The sequence below is a fragment of the Pinus tabuliformis genome, chromosome J, assembly GCF_031772625.1.
Source record: "Pinus tabuliformis cultivar Carrire ecotype Pingquan chromosome J, CPIR1, whole genome shotgun sequence".
In the NCBI taxonomy this organism is placed as follows: domain Eukaryota; kingdom Viridiplantae; phylum Streptophyta; class Pinopsida; order Pinales; family Pinaceae; genus Pinus; species Pinus tabuliformis.
In genome coordinates this window covers 1,203,697,289-1,203,716,506 of record NC_142295.1, presented here as the reverse complement: position 1 = coordinate 1,203,716,506, position 19,218 = coordinate 1,203,697,289, and the positions used below count along the sequence as shown (strand labels likewise).

Below are 19,218 nucleotides of genomic sequence, written 5' to 3'. Positions count from 1 at the left end.
TATTTCCTCATGTCATTTGCTACCTTATCACTTATTAGTTCATAGATACAATATCCATTCAAATACAAGTAAAAACATGTTGAGATCCAAATATAGCTGCTACCAAAAAATGAACATATAACTAGCATAATAGGAACATAATTACAATAAACATATCATCAATAAAAATCCATATATACACCAATACATTTACACATGAAAATCAATGGAATGGATTTCTTATTAATCAATGCAATGAACCGATCGGAGATGGGACTACCACATTCCACCCGACCATAGATTGGTTGAGCCAAGTCTCTCTTTAGCCAATCACCCTCGTGCCATATTCCAAGCATGACTGTGGGACTCATAGAACACATTAAAAACACCAATCAATGTGGATTCCATTGGAGTTCTCCACCTACACCATGGGGAATTTGAGTGCTTCCTAGTCTCTTAGGCTTTACCATGCATCTGTAGTCTGATCCAGGGATCACTAGGCCCTACACCGAGACAAAATCTCCAGGCTTTACTGTGCATTCCATATCGGAATCACTAGGCCTAATGAAGAGAAAATCCGCCTCTTATCTTTATCGTATATCCTGCCATTCACCGGCAAGGATTCCTAGGCCCACCAAGGCACATAATCTAGATTTAGCGCAACCCACAGTCTGGTTCAGGGGTTATTAGGCCAGTGGCTTTGTGCATCCTCAGTTCGGTTCAGGGACCACTATCATTAGGTGTTTGTCAATTTAGAGATCCACCCCACTCAGCTTCAAATCCAATCTGGTCATCCCACACAAACCGCATGAAAGAACCCATCTCATCAAAGCTATCAGGAAATGGCAAGGCTAGGCTAAAAATGTTGTCACACCTGTCAAAACCCATGCCATGGTAGAAAAGAAACACATGCAATCCCATGCATGCCAAATCTAGCAAGGAAAGTACACATGCAAGTCGATACCTGCAATGAAGCTTGTTGTAGTTGCTTGATCTTGCCTTTCCCTTCTTGACCTTTGCTTCCTCTTGCCTTCTTTGCCTTTCTTGCTCCAATGCCAAAGTTCTCCAAGAAAACTCTAAGTATCCAAGAGTATGAGAGAGAGAATAATGAAAGAGCTCCAAAGCTAAACTGAAAAAAGGTTACCAACTGATCCTTAGAAGCCTTTTTATGAATGAGGCCCCTATTTTCTTCGTTTTCCATTATTTTCTTTCCTTTTCCTCCTCACATGCAACATATGACCTTTCACTTCCTTTTTCTCCTAATTTCCATTTTTTTCAAAAATAATTGTGCCAAAAATGCCATTTTACCTTTCCAAAGCCTTAGTCATTGCTTTTGCCAATTTCCTTAGCCATAAACAACCAAATGAACACCCCCTAGGATGTCTTGCTCAACATTCAGCTTGGAATAAGTGTCCCATTCATCCGTGGTTATTGTTTTTAAGTTTATTACATGGAATTTTCACCAGGGCTATTACAAAACCCTCCCTTTAGGGGACACCGTCCTCGGTGTTCAATCACACATATACCTCAACAACCTAATGAAAGAAGACATATTGCTTATGGAGCTTTATAACACAACTCGATGTAGTATTTACAATGAAATATCTGCTCAAGAGAAGAACATAATGAAAACATACCGCATAGTGGAGCTTTATAAACACATCTCGTTATGGTATTTACAATGATCATCCTGTTGAGTGGCAACTCATATGACATCATAACATCATGATAATATAACCACATGAAAACATAATAACATGATAACATACCCATAAGGACATGACACGCATACCACATAATGGAGCTTTATAACACAGCTCGTTATGGTATTTACATCCATACACGGGTGTACATATAGCAACATCATCAAAACTATATATACTAAAACATATGCCATATATCAAACATATACTAACATCATATAGCATATATCAAAACATCATAAGGCATATATCAAAACATCATATAGCATGTATCAACCAACATAAAGCATATAGCGATCACCATAAATCATATACTAAATCAACATAAAGAAAATACTAAACCACCATAAAGCATATACCAAGCCATCATAAGAGAATACTAAAACACCATAAAGAAACTACCAAACAACCATAAGAAACTACCAAGCCACCATAAGAAATCATCAAACCACCATAAGCAATCACCAACCACCATAAACAATCACCAAAGCACCATATCAAGGTTGCTTTGCCTCAACCAACAAACAAGGAAGGATACATAGCCTGCATCTGATTCACCATCTCCCATGTAGCTTCATTAGGCCCAAAGTGCTTCCATTGCACTTTAACTTGCTCGATTGCTCGGTTCTGGAGCATGAGCACCTTTTTCTGCAATATACACTGAGGCTCTGGCTGGAATTCTCCATCTGGTTCCACTTGTAAAAGAGACTATTCAATTACATGATCAACATCCTTAACATACTTACTAAGCAAAGATACATGGAAAAAATCATGGACTTTCACTGTCAGAGGTAGGGTAAGTCAATAGGCTACTGACCCAATCCTCTCAATGATACTGAAGGGTCCACTAAACCATGGTGCCAGCTTGGCACATGAGCCAATCTGCAAGGAGCTCTTCTTCGGTTTGATGCACAAGTAAACCTGTTCCCTAACCGGGAACTCCTTCAACAACCTGTTCATGTCTGCATAACTCTTCTACCTATCCTATTCTACCTTGAGATTCTTCTTGATCACCTGCATCTCTTGTTCCATGTCTGCCAACATATTGGGTCCAATCAATACTCTGCTAGCTGGATCACTCCAACTAATGGGAGCGTTACAACTCTGCCCATATAATGCCTCAAAGGGACTCATCCTCAATGACTACTAATAATCATTTTTGTATGCAAACTTGACCAAAGGGAGATACTCTTCCTGCTTCCTCTGTTGATGCATCACATACATCCTCAACATATCTTCTAATATCCTATTGACCCTCTCTATCTGTCCATCCGTCTATGGATGATAAGCTGTACTGAAGGCCAACTCAATGCCCAAACATGCAAATAACTCCTTCCAAAACTTGGAAGTGAACTTTGCATCCTTGACTGACGCAATCTTCTTTCGGACACCATGTAGTCTAACCATGTCTCTGATGAATACCTGTGCTACGTCACTAACTAAGAACTAGAATTCACCGGAACAAAGTGTGCAACCTTTGTTAACCTGTCCATAATGACCATGATGGAATCATGTTGCTTCACTATCTTTGGCAACCCTGTGATGAAATCCATGGAAATGACCTCCCATTTCCACTCGGGAATAATGATCGGTTGTAGCAGTCCACCTAGATGTTTTCACTCTGCTTTCACTCGTTGATAGTCGAAACATCTAGCCACAAACTCTGCTACATCCCTCTTCATATTCGGCCAATAGTAATATCTCTTCACTGTTGTGAGTGTCTTCTGATAACCTGGGTGACCCGAATAAGGTTTTGCATGAAATTCCCTTAAGATCACCTTCTTGAGTTCATTGCTATCTGGTACATGTATCCTGTCTTGGAACCTAACCAATCCCTTTGGTGTAAGACAATAGTCCATGCCCTATGCACTTATACGACCACCTGTACCTATACCTGTATTGCCACATGTACCTATACCACTACATGTACCTGTATTATCACCCTGCTACAACCTGTCCACAATCTCCATATACTTGACATCCTGTTGCCTTGCCTGCAAGATTCTATCCTGTAAGTCCATCTCGTAGGAGCTCATAGCTGCCAAGTGATGTACCTGTACCCGTCTACTGAGAGCATCTGCCACCCTGTTCTCTTTACCCTTGATGTACCTAATATCAAAGTCAAACTCGCTGATCGTGGCTAACCATCTAGCTTGCCTGGCATTCATATTTGGCTGGTCAAAAAAATACCTCAACCCAATGTGATCACTCATAAGCACAAACCGTCTATCAAGAAGATAGTGCCTCCACATCTTCAGTGCATGTATAATCACTACTAGCTCAAGATCATGTGTTGGGTAGTTATGCTCGTGATCGTTCAGTTTCCGGGACTTATAACATACCACCTGTCCATCTTGCATAAGGACTCCACCAAGTCCTCTCTTGCAAGCATCTATGCATACTATGAACTATTTGTCTAAATCTGTAATCTGTAGCACTAGTTCATGTGTCAGCAACTGCTTGAGCTGCTCAAAGCTAGCCTCACACTCTTCATTCCATTGAAACTTCTTACCTTTCCTCTCCAATGATGTAATGGGATAAACAATATGTGAGAATTTCTTGATGAACCTCCTATAATAGCCTTCCAAACCCATGAAAGATCTCACCTCATCCACACTCTTAGGAGCTACCCACTCCATGATGGTCCTTATCTTCTCTAAATCTACTGCAATTCCCTCCTTGGAGACAACATGTCCCAAGTAGTCTACCTCAGTCTGAAAGAAGCTACATTTGTTGAGCTTAGCATACAACCGATTCTCTCTCAATAACCTCAATAATGTTGTTAAGTGCTCGACATGCTCTTCCTCATTTTTAGAATATACCAGTATATCATCAATGAACACAATAACAAACTTATCCAAATATGGACACAACACATTATTCATCAAACACAAGAATGTAGCTGGAGCATTAGTTAAGCCAAATGAAACAACAACAAAGTCATAATGCTCGTACCTGGTCCTGAATGCAGTCTTGTAAATGTCCTCCTCTTTGATGCGTACCTGATGGTATTCAGATCTTAAGTCAATATTGGATAACACTGCTGCTCCCTTCAGTTGATCAAACAAGTCACCAATCCTTGGCAAAGGGTACCTGTTCTTGATAGTCACTTTGTTTAGCTGCCTGTAATCAATGCATAATCTGAGGGTACCATCTTTCTTTCTCACAAACAAGACCATTGCGCCCCAAGGTGATACACTTGGCCTAATGTATCCCTTGTCCAACATCTCCTTCAGCTGCAACTTTAACTCAAATAACTCAAGTGTGCTCATCCTGTAAGGTGCATTCGATGCTGGAGCTACCCTTGGCAATAACTCAATAGAAAATTCTACCTCCCTATGAGGTGGAAAATTTATAATGTCCTTAGTAAATACATCCTTGAATTGCTGTAAAACCAGGTACTTTTTCAACACATTTGCATCCTCAACCTCCTTATCCTTATTAGTAGAAATATGTATTACAAATAGCTTGCGCCCTTTCCTACAACTACGCTTTTCTTGCATAGTTGTCACCATCTTAACTGATGTGGCTTTCTTCTTACCCTGTAAGACTCTTGGTTCTCCATTGTCATCAACACACTCAATAGCTTTGTCATAGCAGTCAACCTTGGTTCTATGTAGATACAACCAATCCATGCCCAATAACATATTGTATGAACACAACAGCAATACATTCAAATGTGTTGCTATAGGCATACCATTCAAATCAAATGCATAAGCTCTTACCCAATGATGAACTTGCTTCTTTGTACCTGTAGGCAACTACACTAACCAAGACTTTGCATGCAACTCCTTATTCAACCCACATTTATCCACCAAGTTAGGACTAACATAGCTATAATTAGATCCAGGGTAAAAAAAAATATAAATAACTTGATCAAAAATCTTACCGTCCATCTTCAATGATAGATACCTGGTGTTTTTCTTGCCCATTGTCCACTACTACATAGATACGTGGAATACTCTAACTAATATCCTCAACATTCTGCGCCTCTTGTGCACTGTATATCTTAGGCCTTCCACCCTGATGCTGTGGACAATCTCTCCTTAGGTGCTCCTCACCACGTGTCCAACACTCCAATCGACTAGTGCCCTCACCTCTATGCTGCTACTGCTGCTGTGGCCCATGTCCTTGTCTAGTTGCATTAAATCTCTTTTGCGGTGCCACATTTTCTTTCCCATCTACATGTTGAGGCCTTGTCCTCTTAGGCTGCCATTTACCTCTACCTTTGTCTTTTCCTTTCCATCCAGGCAGAGATTCATTCTTACGCTTTAATTTCTCATAGAAATGCTTCAGTTTCCCAATGAATTCCTCAAGTGATTGAGGCTCATCATACTCAATCCGATCTCTAAATGCTAATGGAAAACCACTGATAAATATTTGAACTTTAGCTTTCTCATCAGTAAGATGCGGTACATACCTCAATAACTCAAGAAACTTGGTCATATAGTCTTCGTTTGTCATTGACCCCATCTTTAACTCATAGAAATCTTTAGCCTTGCTATCATAGTATCTTTTTGACAAGTACTTCTTTCTGAAATGCCTCTTGAATTCCTGCCAACTTGAGTCATCTGTCATGATGTCTCTAACCCTCTTAACATCTTCCCACCAGATGTCTGCTTTACCTTTCAAGCTAAAGATATATATCTAGACCTTCATGTTATTTGTGTACTCATGCAACTCAAAGAATTTGTTCATGCCAAGTATCCAAGCCTTTGCATCTTCCGGCTTCTTCACATCTCCATCAAAAGTAAGTGATTTTCTTTTTTGAATTCATCTAGCAAGTACCCCCTATCATTCCTCTTGTAAGGGTGATATCTACGACGATCATGATGTTTATCAAAACTAGAACTAGAATAATACTTATACTCATCGCCTCTCCTTTCTGGAGTGTCCAACAACCTACCGTCTCTCACCATGTCAAATCTATCTAACCTGTGTCTACCAGGAGATCTGCTGCCATATGTTCCATTAGTTCCATCCTCATGTGCATGGATGATCTGAAGCGACCCTTGTCAATGCAAGTCTAACAAACTCGGAAGAAGTATAGCATTAACCTCTGCTTGCTTCTCTTGTGCTTGTATGATCCGGTCATTATTTGTCTTACAAATCCTTATCTCTTCCTTCAAGCTTCTCAGTGTATCAACCAAATCAGAAGTATGCCCCACACCACGCTGCTCATCTGATGCATATGGAGATTCTACGAAGTCTACCACCTTGGCAACCATTTTATCTCTTTCTTCATGCAATGCATAATATGTCAGATAAACCAAATCACAATAAATTGACATACCTTAGTATAGCTTGGGGAGGATACCTTGTCTGCAAGATCACCAAATCAGCGTGATACATGTATAACATAATCATAACAACGTATAGACATGCATAAATAAATGAATCATCACATAAATATCACTCTAACTAGGATCCAGTCATCAATGCAAGGCCATATAATGCATGCTATGACCTCATGCATGACAACAACCATTACGCCATTGCACACATTTCTACATGCAATTGACAATACGCATAAGCAATTCCTAACTAACTACAAATACGCATAACCACATGTCGTCAAACATAATCTATCTGTTCTTGTAATCAACCTACAAGACTGATGCATGTAATCAAAATAGCCAAAATGTAACCTAACATACATGGATGTAAGTAGGTGACATAAAATCAACATGTAAGCGACAAATAACCATATATAGTCAGTCACATAATCATGTCGAATACTCTTCATGAAATCAACATCAAATTCTCCATCATAACCATACTACAACCCTAATCCATCATCAAGCAAATGCAACAAGTATATAAGTGCAGAGACACACTTGCAGCTGACATGCATGCATGACCAACACACATTCAACCCATTCAGTCTGAGAGTTGAACCATGCTCTGATACCACTCTATAACACTCTCCTCCCATATCCACCCAAGTAACCATGCTAATGGGGTAAACATGAGGCAAGAGGCTACTTTGATCAGATTCGACCTCCTAGGTAACCTTAAGGAAGTGGAATCGACAGAACATCACATGCAACCAACCAACACCATCAACAAAACTCACAGGAAACAAGCCAACCACTCAGACAACCTGTGCCTGGGTCCCATTGTTGTTCTGGACAATTTAAGACTCAGTCGCTCTCATGTTATGGGCAAGGGAGTGACCAGAGACCTAAAGTTGCTCTCATAGGCTTGCCTACTAGTGACTGTGGTCCAAAATTGCTAGTTCTGTGCCAGCGACTCTGGGATTTGAGCCACTTTTTCAGGCCCAAAGCCTAGGCCACTGCCTAGAATGGAATGAAAGCTCAAAATTAAGTAAAGTACAGGGAAACAATGATGCAAAAGTAAATAGTTGATCAAGGCCTTAACCAGGCCCCTAGTAGCCATGATAGGAATTTCATCAAACATATCATCGATAGGTGTAAACAACATAGTTAAGTGTAGGGATCTCTTACTTATCTGAGAATCGCCATGAACCATTATTTCCTCATGTCATTTGCTGCCTTATCACTTATTAGGTCATAGATACAATATCCATTCAAATACAAGTAAAAGCATGTTGAGAGCCAAACATAGCTGTTGCCAAAAAATGAACATATAACCAACATAATAGGAACATAATTATAATAAACATATAAGCCATCAAAATCCATATATACACCAATACATTTACACATGAAAATCAATGGAATGAATTTCTCATTAATCAATGCAATGAACCGACCAGAGATGGGACTACCACGTTCCACCCGACCATAGATTGGATGAGCCAAGTCTCTCTTCAGCCAATCACCCCCGTGCCATATTCCAAGCATGAATGTAGGACTCATAGAACACATTAAAAACACCAATCAATGTGGATGCCACCAGAGTTCTCTGACTACACCGTGAGGAATTTGAGTGCCTCCTAGTCTCTCAGGCTTTACCATGCATCCGCAGTCTGATCTAGGGATCACTAAGCCCTACACTAAGACATACTCTCCAAGCTTTACCATGCATTCCATCTCGAAATCACTAGGCCCAACAGAGAGAAAATCCACCTCTTGGCTTTATCGTATATCCCTCCATTCACCGGCAAGGATTCCTAGGTCCACTAAGGCACACAATCTGGCTTTACTGCAACCCATAATCTGGTTTAGGGGTTACTAGGCTAGTGGCTTCATGCATCCTCAGTCTGGTTTAGGGACCACTACCACCATGTGTTTGTCAATTCGGAGATCCACCCCACTCAACTTCGAATCCAATCCGAACATCTCACACAAATCGCATGAGAGAACCCATCTCATTAAAGCTATCAAGAAATGGCAAGGCTAGGCTGAAAATACTGTCACACTTGGCAAAACCCATGCCATGGTTGAAAAGAAAGACATGCAACCCATGCATGCCAAATCTAGCAAGGAAAATACACATGCAAGCTGATACCTGCAATGAAGCCTGTTGTAGATGCTTGATCCTGCCTTTCCCCGCTTGATCTTTTCTTCCTCTTGCCTTATTTGCCTTTCTTGCTCTAATTCCAAAGTGCTCCAAGAAAACTCTAAGTATCCAAGAGTCTGAGAGAGAGAGAGAATAATGAAAGAGCTCCAAAGCTAAACTGACAAAAGGTTACCAATTGATCCTCAGAAGCCTTTTTATGAATGAGGTCTCTATTTTCTTCATTTTCCATTATTTTCCTTCATTTTCCTCCTCTCATGCAACTTGTGACCTTTCACTTCCTTTTTCTCCTAATTTCCATTAATTTCATAAATAATTGTGACCAAAATGCCATTTTGCCTTTCCAAAGCCTTAGCCATTGCATTTGCCATTTTCCTTAGCCATAAACAACCAATTGAACACCCCCTAGAATGTCTTGCCCAACATTCAGCTTGGAATAAGTGTCCCATTCATCCGTGGTTATTGTTTTTAACTTTTTTACATGGAATTTTCACGAGGGTTGTTACACCACATGTCTAGCATACTTCTACAAATTTTCCTAGAGATTTAAATCTTTCTCTAGATTTAAATCTTTCACTTAACGACATATTTTTATTTGTATTCTAAGAACATCCTCTTATAGACAAGACATTTGCACTCTAACTTTCCTTATTTTCCCATCATCTCCTCCAATAACATAGATAATTTACTATTTCATCAAAACTTAAAATAATTACATTACTACTTATAATAACCGCATGGCAATAAACCACGTATTAAATCATTCTTTAAAAATTACTCTATTCTTATTTACTCTTTCTTATATATAGATTGATTATAATCATTAACGCAACTTGAGCATGTGCACTTCTAAAACTTTCAATATATAAACCAAAATTTCAAAGTATACAACATGGCCAAATTGGTGGATCAAACTTCCATGAACCATGTAGATAAGTTCCATGTAAAATGATGAAACTTTAACTTACTACACTTATAAAAGAGACCACCATATAACAACAAAATAATAAGAAATATAGGACTTTAACAAAATTTTCATTATCCATTACACAGTAACAATCCAAGTTGCTTATATAATTTATTTTTATACACCTAATGGCATGCATGTGGTACACATTCTTCACAAGTTATGGTGGGTGTTTGTCTGTTATTATTTTAATTTAAATTGCATTGAAAGTTGTAACCATGTCCATATTTGTTAAAGTCCATATGCAAGGAACCCTACAAAGGAATTATCTATATTGTACAATTCCTATGAAGGAATGAACTGGAAACATCTTGACATCTCACCCTCCGTTAAGTAATACTTGACATTATTATATATCTATCCACTTGGAGTAGTGTCCAAGTGTTCAATTTGCATGTGATGTTTAATCAATGTCATATTTGAAATTGAACTCCTCTTGGAATTTTATAACCTATAAAGTAGTCCTGCATTTGAAAATATCCAATAGTTAACCAATATACTTATTGTACGATAAAGGATTTTGTCCCTCAAATAAAACCGTGACATAATTATATTAAGGTCAATGATAATAATGAGTTCATATGGGCCAATTTCGGGTTCTTTTTCACCCGTTAGGGATGGAGATTGATTATAATGTGTGGGAAATATGATTGGGTGGTGCAACTTTGAAGCTAACCTTAGTGGAATACGATGAAAAGATTCCCTTGCCTCTTCTACATATTTATATTATGATTTACTGTAAACCTAATGAGTTCGCTTATAATAACGAGTTATTTAGGGTTTTGTTCTCGATTATCGCATATTATGAATAAATTATATAATATATATTCCAAATTTACAAGAACATTTTATTTTAAGTTCTAAAGTTAACTTTACTTGAGATTTATTATTTTCTTAATATAATTCAGAAGTTATTGGAATATTTGTGTTCAGTGTTTTTATATTGTAGAGTTTGCCTTTTTTTATTGTACCGTGTAAATTAGTTAGGATGCATTAGTTATTTTTTTATTTATCTCGAATCCCAAGAGATAATTGTTTTGATCTCTATTTTCTAGATTATTTATTATGCTTAGTGTCATATTTATGTATATTTTTTTCAAACTTCCTTTTCAATTAAACATTGATATTGATATATTTTTAGAATTTAAATAAAAAATAGGTTAATAAGTTAATATACTTATTTTAAGCTTTATTTTTTCAGATTTTTTATTAGGTTTATTATCATAGGTATGCATATTTTTTATTTTATTTTTAATTAAATTTTAATTTATTCATTTTCAATTGTGATATAGTTTTTGGATTTAAAAAAATATAATTTAAACGTAACTTATTGTTTAGATTAGGGAATAAATTAAAAATAATTTATTGATTAAATAATGAGAATGAATTAAAAATAATTTAAACATAACTTCTCCATTAAATTAGGGAAATGAAATAAAAATAATTTAAATAAAAATTATTAATTAAATTATAGGAATGAATTATTATATCTTTTTAGACAACAAAAAATAATAATAAATATGACATAAATTTTAATTGATTATGGAAATCAACTATTAAACCTTGGAAGAAAACAAAAAAAACAAATAATAAATATAATACAAATAAAAAATTGCAATTTTTTTTTTACATTACTCAGTAAAGACAAGAAAAAGAAAACAAGATGATAGTTAAGAGTGCAATTTAGCTATAAGGATGATTATTAAGTTATTGAATGCAATTTGGCTTCAACAATAACACGAAATAGAAAATAAGATGATAGTTAAGAGTACAATTTAGTTATAAGAATGTTTATTAAGTTATTGAATGCCATTTGGCTTAGTATTGTTGATGAGGGTGTGTAGCTTGGACTTTATGGTTGTTGAATTTAATTTGGTTTCATATAACTTTTTTTTAGTGTGTAGGTTGGACATTTTGGTTATGGATGTAGATAGTGGTCGAGGTGTGAATGTGCAAGATGTCGAGGCATGTATGTGGCTCCATGTTATTGATGAATAGTCCTCTTTTAGATGTATGGTTAAGGCTTTTAGGTTGTGGGTGCATATACACAATATTGTGTGAACATGAAAGATGTTGAGGCATGCATATATGCAAGTGCATATTGTTGATCTCTATTCTTCTTCTTACTATGCTGGTTAACAATAAAGTATGAATGTACAAGAGGTCGGGCATGTATGCATATGTTAGTACTTGACATACATGGTGCTATGTATTCTAAATGTCAATGAATTTTAGTATCTCGCCCATTAGTGGTGATAAGGACTTGCAAGACATCTCTCCAAGTAAAATTAAGGATAAAATATGGCCTAATTAGAGAAGATCCATATAGGAATGAACACATTTTATGAAGATGTGTAGTAGTAATGAACATTTTTTATGAATATGTGTAGTGAGTATCTAATATAACTTAACATATTTTTTAGAAAATCAATTTTTTTTGAAAAATCTTATTAATAAAGTTTGGTCATATCAAATCATAATTTTATTGTCAATTCTTCATTAAATTTAATAAGTTTTACAATATCAAATCATAATTTTATTGTCAATTCACAATTAAGTTATATTATGTTTTTCTATTTTTATGGAAACAAACTTAAACACTCAAACAATCAAAATATAATCATATTTTTAAATTTTTTTTTTTTAGATTTTAGATATGACTAGATCATTATGTTTATATTTGATCAAACTAATTAACTTCAAACCATGGTATTCAATATTAAGTATAAACCTAATCAAACTTATTAACCTTATATAACATATTTTTATCAAAATTAGTTAAAGATTTAAACCTAATCAAACTTATTAACCTTATATAACATATTTTTATCAAAATTAGTTAAAGATTTAAGTAACCATGAATGAAAAAACCAAACTCCCACTCGGGACTAGTTACTCAAAACATGAAATCTCAAAACCATATTATCGAATTGTGAATTACACTACATTGTTGTAAAAAAGTAAATATATAGCATTGCTCCACACTATTTACACTATTTATATTCAATATAACTATAAATTGAACATGATTCTTCATATATGGTATCTTTAAATAAATATAAAAAGTTGAGTCAACTTACTTATTGATGTCATGATGGACAACAACATGGATGCAAATCTATAGGACAATGATAGGCATTGCCTTCATACATGCACTCAAAAATATCCCCAGAAATGGAGACACCTCTGGCTTATCCCATATACCACATAGAAATAATGTACTTGAATGATTATGTTGGCACATAAATGATTACATAAGTCATCCCTAGAATGCACAGTGATGGATACCTCAATCCTTTCACACTGTGTAGGCAAAAAGATATACAGGGGCCATCATGGTATTTTTGAGTCGGTCATCAGAAGCTTGTAGAACACTCACCAACATGCTAGAGCGCATATTTCTAGCTTACTCAACAATCGTGTACAAATCCCATAGTCACATTGACTGATCCACCTACTGTGTCCCCAATCCACATCATCTCAGTTGTAGTGAAACTGAAAGTGACCAATCCACACCATTGAAATGTCCAATCCCTAGCGTGCATGTGTATGGGTCAAGGGGAGCTAGCAAGGTGGGACAGAGCCCCTCTGGATTCAAAAATTTAGGTGTGTTTTTATTGTCAATGCTTATCTTGAAACATGGGGCAATGGGCTCATGGTAATGGGGAACAATGTTAGCAAATGCTTTCCTTGTAAGGCAGGGACTCCTAGACAAAGGTGTGTTAGTTAATTCCAAGGGGGTCAATAATTCACATTTTAATAATTCTCAGAAATTAAAATAAGAAAGGCTTCACGTGAAGTTATGTCAGTAGAGGAATGTGGTGTTCACACGTGGAGTGTATGGAAAATCGTACAAAAGGTAATGTAGTGTAGTGTATATACAGAGTATTCCGTATTTAGACAAACCTGCAGACAGTACGCTGCGCCATTGCCGCACGCATGTGATCAGGCGCGGGGTGGAGTTTGACCGGGTCAATGGCGTGAGCGGGATCACTTTACTGGCTGTACATTGGGATTGTGATCGCCGGAAGCCGGAAGGGGTAACGTTCGTGAGGGAAGCGTCCAATCTAGTGATGCGGTTGTGATTCCCGGCCACCGTTTGCCGGGAGAGAAGCGGCCAAATCTGATGACATAGCTCGGGCAGGTGTTAGTGCATTTGCGGGCAGGGGTGTTCGTGTCTGGCGGTGGCGTGGATGTCTTTTTTTTGCCATTTTTGGTGTGTCCCGTCGCTCCACTCCACCACCTCCGCTCAGCGAAGTTGACGTCCCGGCGGCGGTGGAAAAAGTCGGAAGACGTAAGTGTAATTTATTTATTGTGATGATGAGAGGAGGGCTCCGGCCAGGATTTGTTTTACCTTTTTTTCTTTTCTCGGTCGTTATCAGTTTGCTCTGATGTTTATCACCGTGTGGGTGGCCGCCGGGACCCTTGTTTAGGTCGGTCGCGCGTTCAAATCCCTAATCTCCGGCCTTCGGGGCACAAAACCTATAACAATGCCTTATCCGGATCCTCAGCTCGGGATCTTTCTTCAGTGATCGACGGATTCGGATTCAAACGCGGACGTCCATGGAAGAGAAATCGATTCCTTGATTCATCACCAGTGCTCAGTGATTAGTGATCATCTGTTTCTGCGATTGACGACGCAGTGAGGCCCTGCGATTCGAACCAGGGGCGCCTTCGAGATGCAAACGAGAAGGGGTACATGCTACCCGTTGCCTGATCCTGCCGCTCCTTCCACAGGCTGTCGGCGGGATTCGAAACGACGACGTGAAAGTAGCCCGTGTCACAAAAGAAAACGCCAGACACGAGCAAATCACTTCGACGGCATTCCTGACGATTTGCTCCTCTCCATTCTTGCCAAGCTCAGCTCCACCGCAAAACGGCCTGCTGATTTTCTCAGCGCTCTGCTAACGTGAGTTTTTTGGGCGGGCCCTAAATTTAGCCAGACCATATTAATGCCTGCCATATTTTTTTTTTTTTTTTTTTTTGTAAATGTTCGTTTTATATCAGCAAAGTCCCAAGCTCTAGTTTCTCTGGTTTTAGTATCTTATAATACATCAGTTATTTATATAAACTGGATACATGAATTCTCGAGCAACCTTGATATTGAGATCTGTATAAAAACTTATGAGCGCAGGTCTGCGACTACGTAAGTTCGAAAATAGCCTATAGGGTACCATTATCTCAAATTATTTTGTTACAAAAATATTTTGTTTAAATATGTTTTCCAAGTTGATTTGAATCTTTAATCTCATGATTTGAATATTGTAATTTACATGAAATGTATTTTTCAGAATAGGATGATTGATTTTTTTTCGAAATGTTTTAAATTTTTTTACATAATTATTTTTGTGAATTTATAATTTACATAACACTTCATGACATGACACAGTGATTGTTCTTCGAAAATGTTTTAAAATAACTTCTTCAACTAATAAATTTCCTTTTTTCTCTTTCCAGTCATGAGTCTACTTTGATTTGCTAATGACTACATTTATAGATTGATTTTCTGATGAAATATATTTGTTTCGAGGCTGAACTTCCTATATTTTGTGATTTTTGAAATGGCTTTTGCCCTTTAAAATCTCCCCCCTTTTCTCAATGCATTGATTTGCTGATGAGGATGCTTGTTTGTTAAGCTGAACTTTCTTGTATTTTTATGCTTTTTGACATGGCTTTTACTACTAAATTTCTTCGATAAAATGTATAGTTAGTAAGTCTTGTGTAGTTAATGGATTCGTTGGAGTAAATCTTATTTGTATTCCAGAAATTAAGTTAGTTAGAAATGAACGGTAGTGATGAACCATTATGTGGTTGGGTAAGAAAATATAGTCTGACATAACTGCAAACACATAATAAAATTTTCTTGTTCCTGTGTTTCTTGCTTCTTATTTTGAATGTCTATTTCTATTTGTATGTGAATTTGCTATTTTATTGCTCCTGTTTTCTTGCTTCTTATCCTTCATGTCTAGATTATTTCTATTTGTATGTGCATTTGTTTTGGGCTGTGAATGGCAACAGGATTATTCATCTACTGCCTGTAGAATACCCTTTGCTTTTTCCTTTTGTCCGTTCAATCCGATCTAAAATGCTGGGGCTTATTGATTTCTTCTGTGCAGATGCAAGAGGTTCCATGCAATGGGTTCCCACCAGTTTGTTTTACGAAAAGCCTCCACCTCGGCGTTCTCTGTAAAGGCATCTAGCTGGTGCGATGGAGCTCATCGCTTCATAAAGAAATGCGCAGATTCTGGAAATGTGGAGGCTTGTTACACCCTCGGGATGGTAAGCTGAGCTTTTTCCTCTTTTTTGGCTTTAAATTTTTGGTAACAGCTGCCACCTCAATGTTTAGCAAGCCCTTTTGTCGGACAAGTTTTTAAAAATTATTTGGGCTTCTTGCAGATTCGATTCTACTGTCTGCAAAACAGGGGGCGCGGGGCGTCTCTGATGGCGAAGGCCGCGATTGCATCTCACGCCCCTGCATTATATTCTCTGGCCATAATACAATTCAACGGCAGCGGAGGCGGCAAGAAGGACAAGGACCTGAAAGCAGGCGTAGCGCTCTGCGCTCGGGCGGCCTTTCTTGGCCACATCGACGCCCTGCGAGAACTCGGCCATTGCCTGCAGGACGGCTACGGCATTTCCAAGAACGTCGCAGAAGGCCGCCGGTTCTTGGTTCAGGCAAACGCCCGAGAACTCGCTTCCGTTTACCCGCCCCAGTACTGGAAATCGCAGCAGAATCTGCGAGCCCTGCGACCGGCGTGGGTAAAAAATTTGAGAACCACCACAACTCTGAATCCCGCTTTATCGTCCTTGTCTCTCCGAGCCTGCCCGCTCCTGAGCGACTTCGGATGCAATGTTCCGCCGCCGGAATCGCATCCGGCTGCCAAGTTCATGGTCGAGTGGTTCAAACTGCGGGCTCCGTGCGCCGGACTGCGGCTCTGCTCGTACGCCGGTTGCGGGCGCCCCGAGACGAGAAAGCACGAGTTCCGGCGCTGCTCTGTCTGTGGAACGGTGAATTACTGCTCGCGGGCCTGCCAAGCCCTGGATTGGAAAATCCGGCATAAGCACAGCTGCATGCCCATTGACGACTGGCTGGACGCTGACACTGATGATGACGAAGATTATCCAGAGGAGGAAGAAGAACCAGAAGACCAAATTTAACAGCAATTTGTTAGCAATTTTGAAGTCTGCGCCGAGAAATTGCCCATTTGCTGCCCCGTTCTTCCCCTTTTTCTTGTACAGACCAGTCGTGAGTCCAGTGTTTGGAATGAGAATTTCGTTTTGTACAGTGTATTCTTTCCTGCGACTGACTGTAAACACATTTAATTCACAGTACAAGTAGTAAATACAGGCCAAGCAAATGCAAGCAGACTGTATATTCAAACGCACAGCCAGTCAAAACCAACCGCATGTCGTTGTAGATCGTTTACAGAAAAATTAAATGCAGTTTAATGTCGAATCCAGAATTTATTATCGGAATCGATTCATCATAATTGTCTTTGAGAAAAAAAAAATGTTATCTATCGTGGTCACAATGATTCAATTCATCCCCTAAACCTGAGAAAAATGCGGCGTTGATGGTGGGATTTATTGTTATTTCTAGTTTCTTTAAATGAAAATTTAATTGAATTCAACAGCTGAGTCGAGTGTTTGGACTTAAAATAATATGAAAGAGTTTCTTTGTGAAGACAGGTGTTTCAATACAGGTAGTTGAGTGCCGTCTTCCTTCAGAACATTTATACTTTAATAAAAACGATTACAAGGTATCACTGGTATGTTTAATGAATATAACATTATTAAAATTTCTTTCTAATTATCGATATAACTTGTTACATTTTTAACTATGAGATTTTTTTTAGCAACCTTCTAACCATTTTTTTCTTTATGATTTGTCATAAAATTGACATTTCTCTGCTTTTTTAAAATCCTGGTGCGCGATTCTGTAAAAGCTTTCCAGCTTGAAATACGGTTTACTCCCAAAAAATAAAAAAAAACAACATTAAATTATAAAATATAAAATTCCAACAGCATTACATTATAAAATATAAAATTCCAACAACATTACATTATTTTTTTTCAAAGCCGGAGCGGCAGGCTGGGAAATTCGAGTTTGGAGTATTCGAAACAGACGTACATAGTCGCTCCCGGGAGTGGACCTCGGCTTTTGTGGGGACTTAATCCCACAAGCACCGATTGGACCACAGTACAAAGTAAAAATAGAATAATAATATATTAGTATCTCGCGAAATCTTTCATTATTATTAATAGTTTAAGCTTATCTTTCCAGGGAGGGGTTTTTGGATAGGAGTTATTTTTGGGAATTTATACTAGGTCAAGGTTCATTACATAGTTACAAAAATAACTTAATTAAAAGAATTTTCAATTTCAAAAATTTTACATGTGTAAAATTTACCAAATTTATTTGTAATTCAGCGTCTTTCTGAATAAAGATCCTGTTACATTGGCTTGCCTTGCTGACTAGTTCCTCTCTAAGGTCTGAACATTATAAACAGCAATGCATTAATGTCTTTTTAGGTTTTAGCCGAGGGAAAGCCCTTATTAAATTTAATTTGTTTTGATGTTATTTGATGGCTAGAAACTATGTAATATTACTTAAACGAATTGATTTTCTATGATGGATAAGTTTATTTGAATTGATAAATATTCGATTTTTTGTTATGGCCGAATTTGTTAAGTATATTTATCGAATTTTGTATAATTTTAGTGGTTGCAACTCATTAATGGATTGATTGTTTTTCTATCTCATATTGAGACTAAATCTAATGCTAAAATTAAAAAACTATATTGAGACTAAATCTACCGTTAAAATTAAAAAATTATAAGAAAAAAGAGTTGATAAAAAGTTAAAAAGAAAAGAAAAATTATGTATTAATTTTCTTTATTTATAATATCTAATAAATATTAAAATAAAAACAAACAAAATAAAATAAAATACAATGAACTTAATAGGAGAGCACTTGATTTGCTTTCTTTCTCTCTAACATTGTCTTAACATTGAAATGCATGGTTCCATATTTTGACCTCTGAAACACTACATGGTTCAAGGCTGTGTTCCTTTAACTTTCCCACCTAAATTCAATTTAATAATGAAAAAAAAAATTTAACTAT

General features: G+C 37.4%; 1 protein-coding gene across 1 annotated transcript; it reads left to right on the top strand.

Moving 5' to 3' along the window:
- The first annotated feature begins 14,436 nt into the window (after positions 1-14,436).
- On the top strand, positions 14,437-17,375 carry LOC149231453 (F-box protein At1g67340-like). The gene is made up of 3 exons (XM_089379197.1): positions 14,437-15,001; positions 16,209-16,371; positions 16,489-17,375. The coding sequence occupies exons 1-3, from the start codon at positions 14,772-14,774 to the stop codon at positions 17,248-17,250; spliced, it is 1,155 nt and encodes a 384-aa protein (XP_089235323.1). The 5' UTR covers positions 14,437-14,771; the 3' UTR covers positions 17,251-17,375.
- Positions 17,376-19,218: the final 1,843 nt, after the last annotated feature.

Coding starts and splice junctions, on each gene's coding strand:
- LOC149231453 (XM_089379197.1), top strand. CDS start 14,772: ATGCAAACGAGAAGGGGTACATGCTACCCGTTGCCTGATCCTGCCGCT. Junction 15,002..16,208: donor TTTCTCAGCGCTCTGCTAAC/GTGAGTTTTTTG, acceptor TCTTCTGTGCAG/ATGCAAGAGGTTCCATGCAA. Junction 16,372..16,488: donor CTTGTTACACCCTCGGGATG/GTAAGCTGAGCT, acceptor GGCTTCTTGCAG/ATTCGATTCTACTGTCTGCA.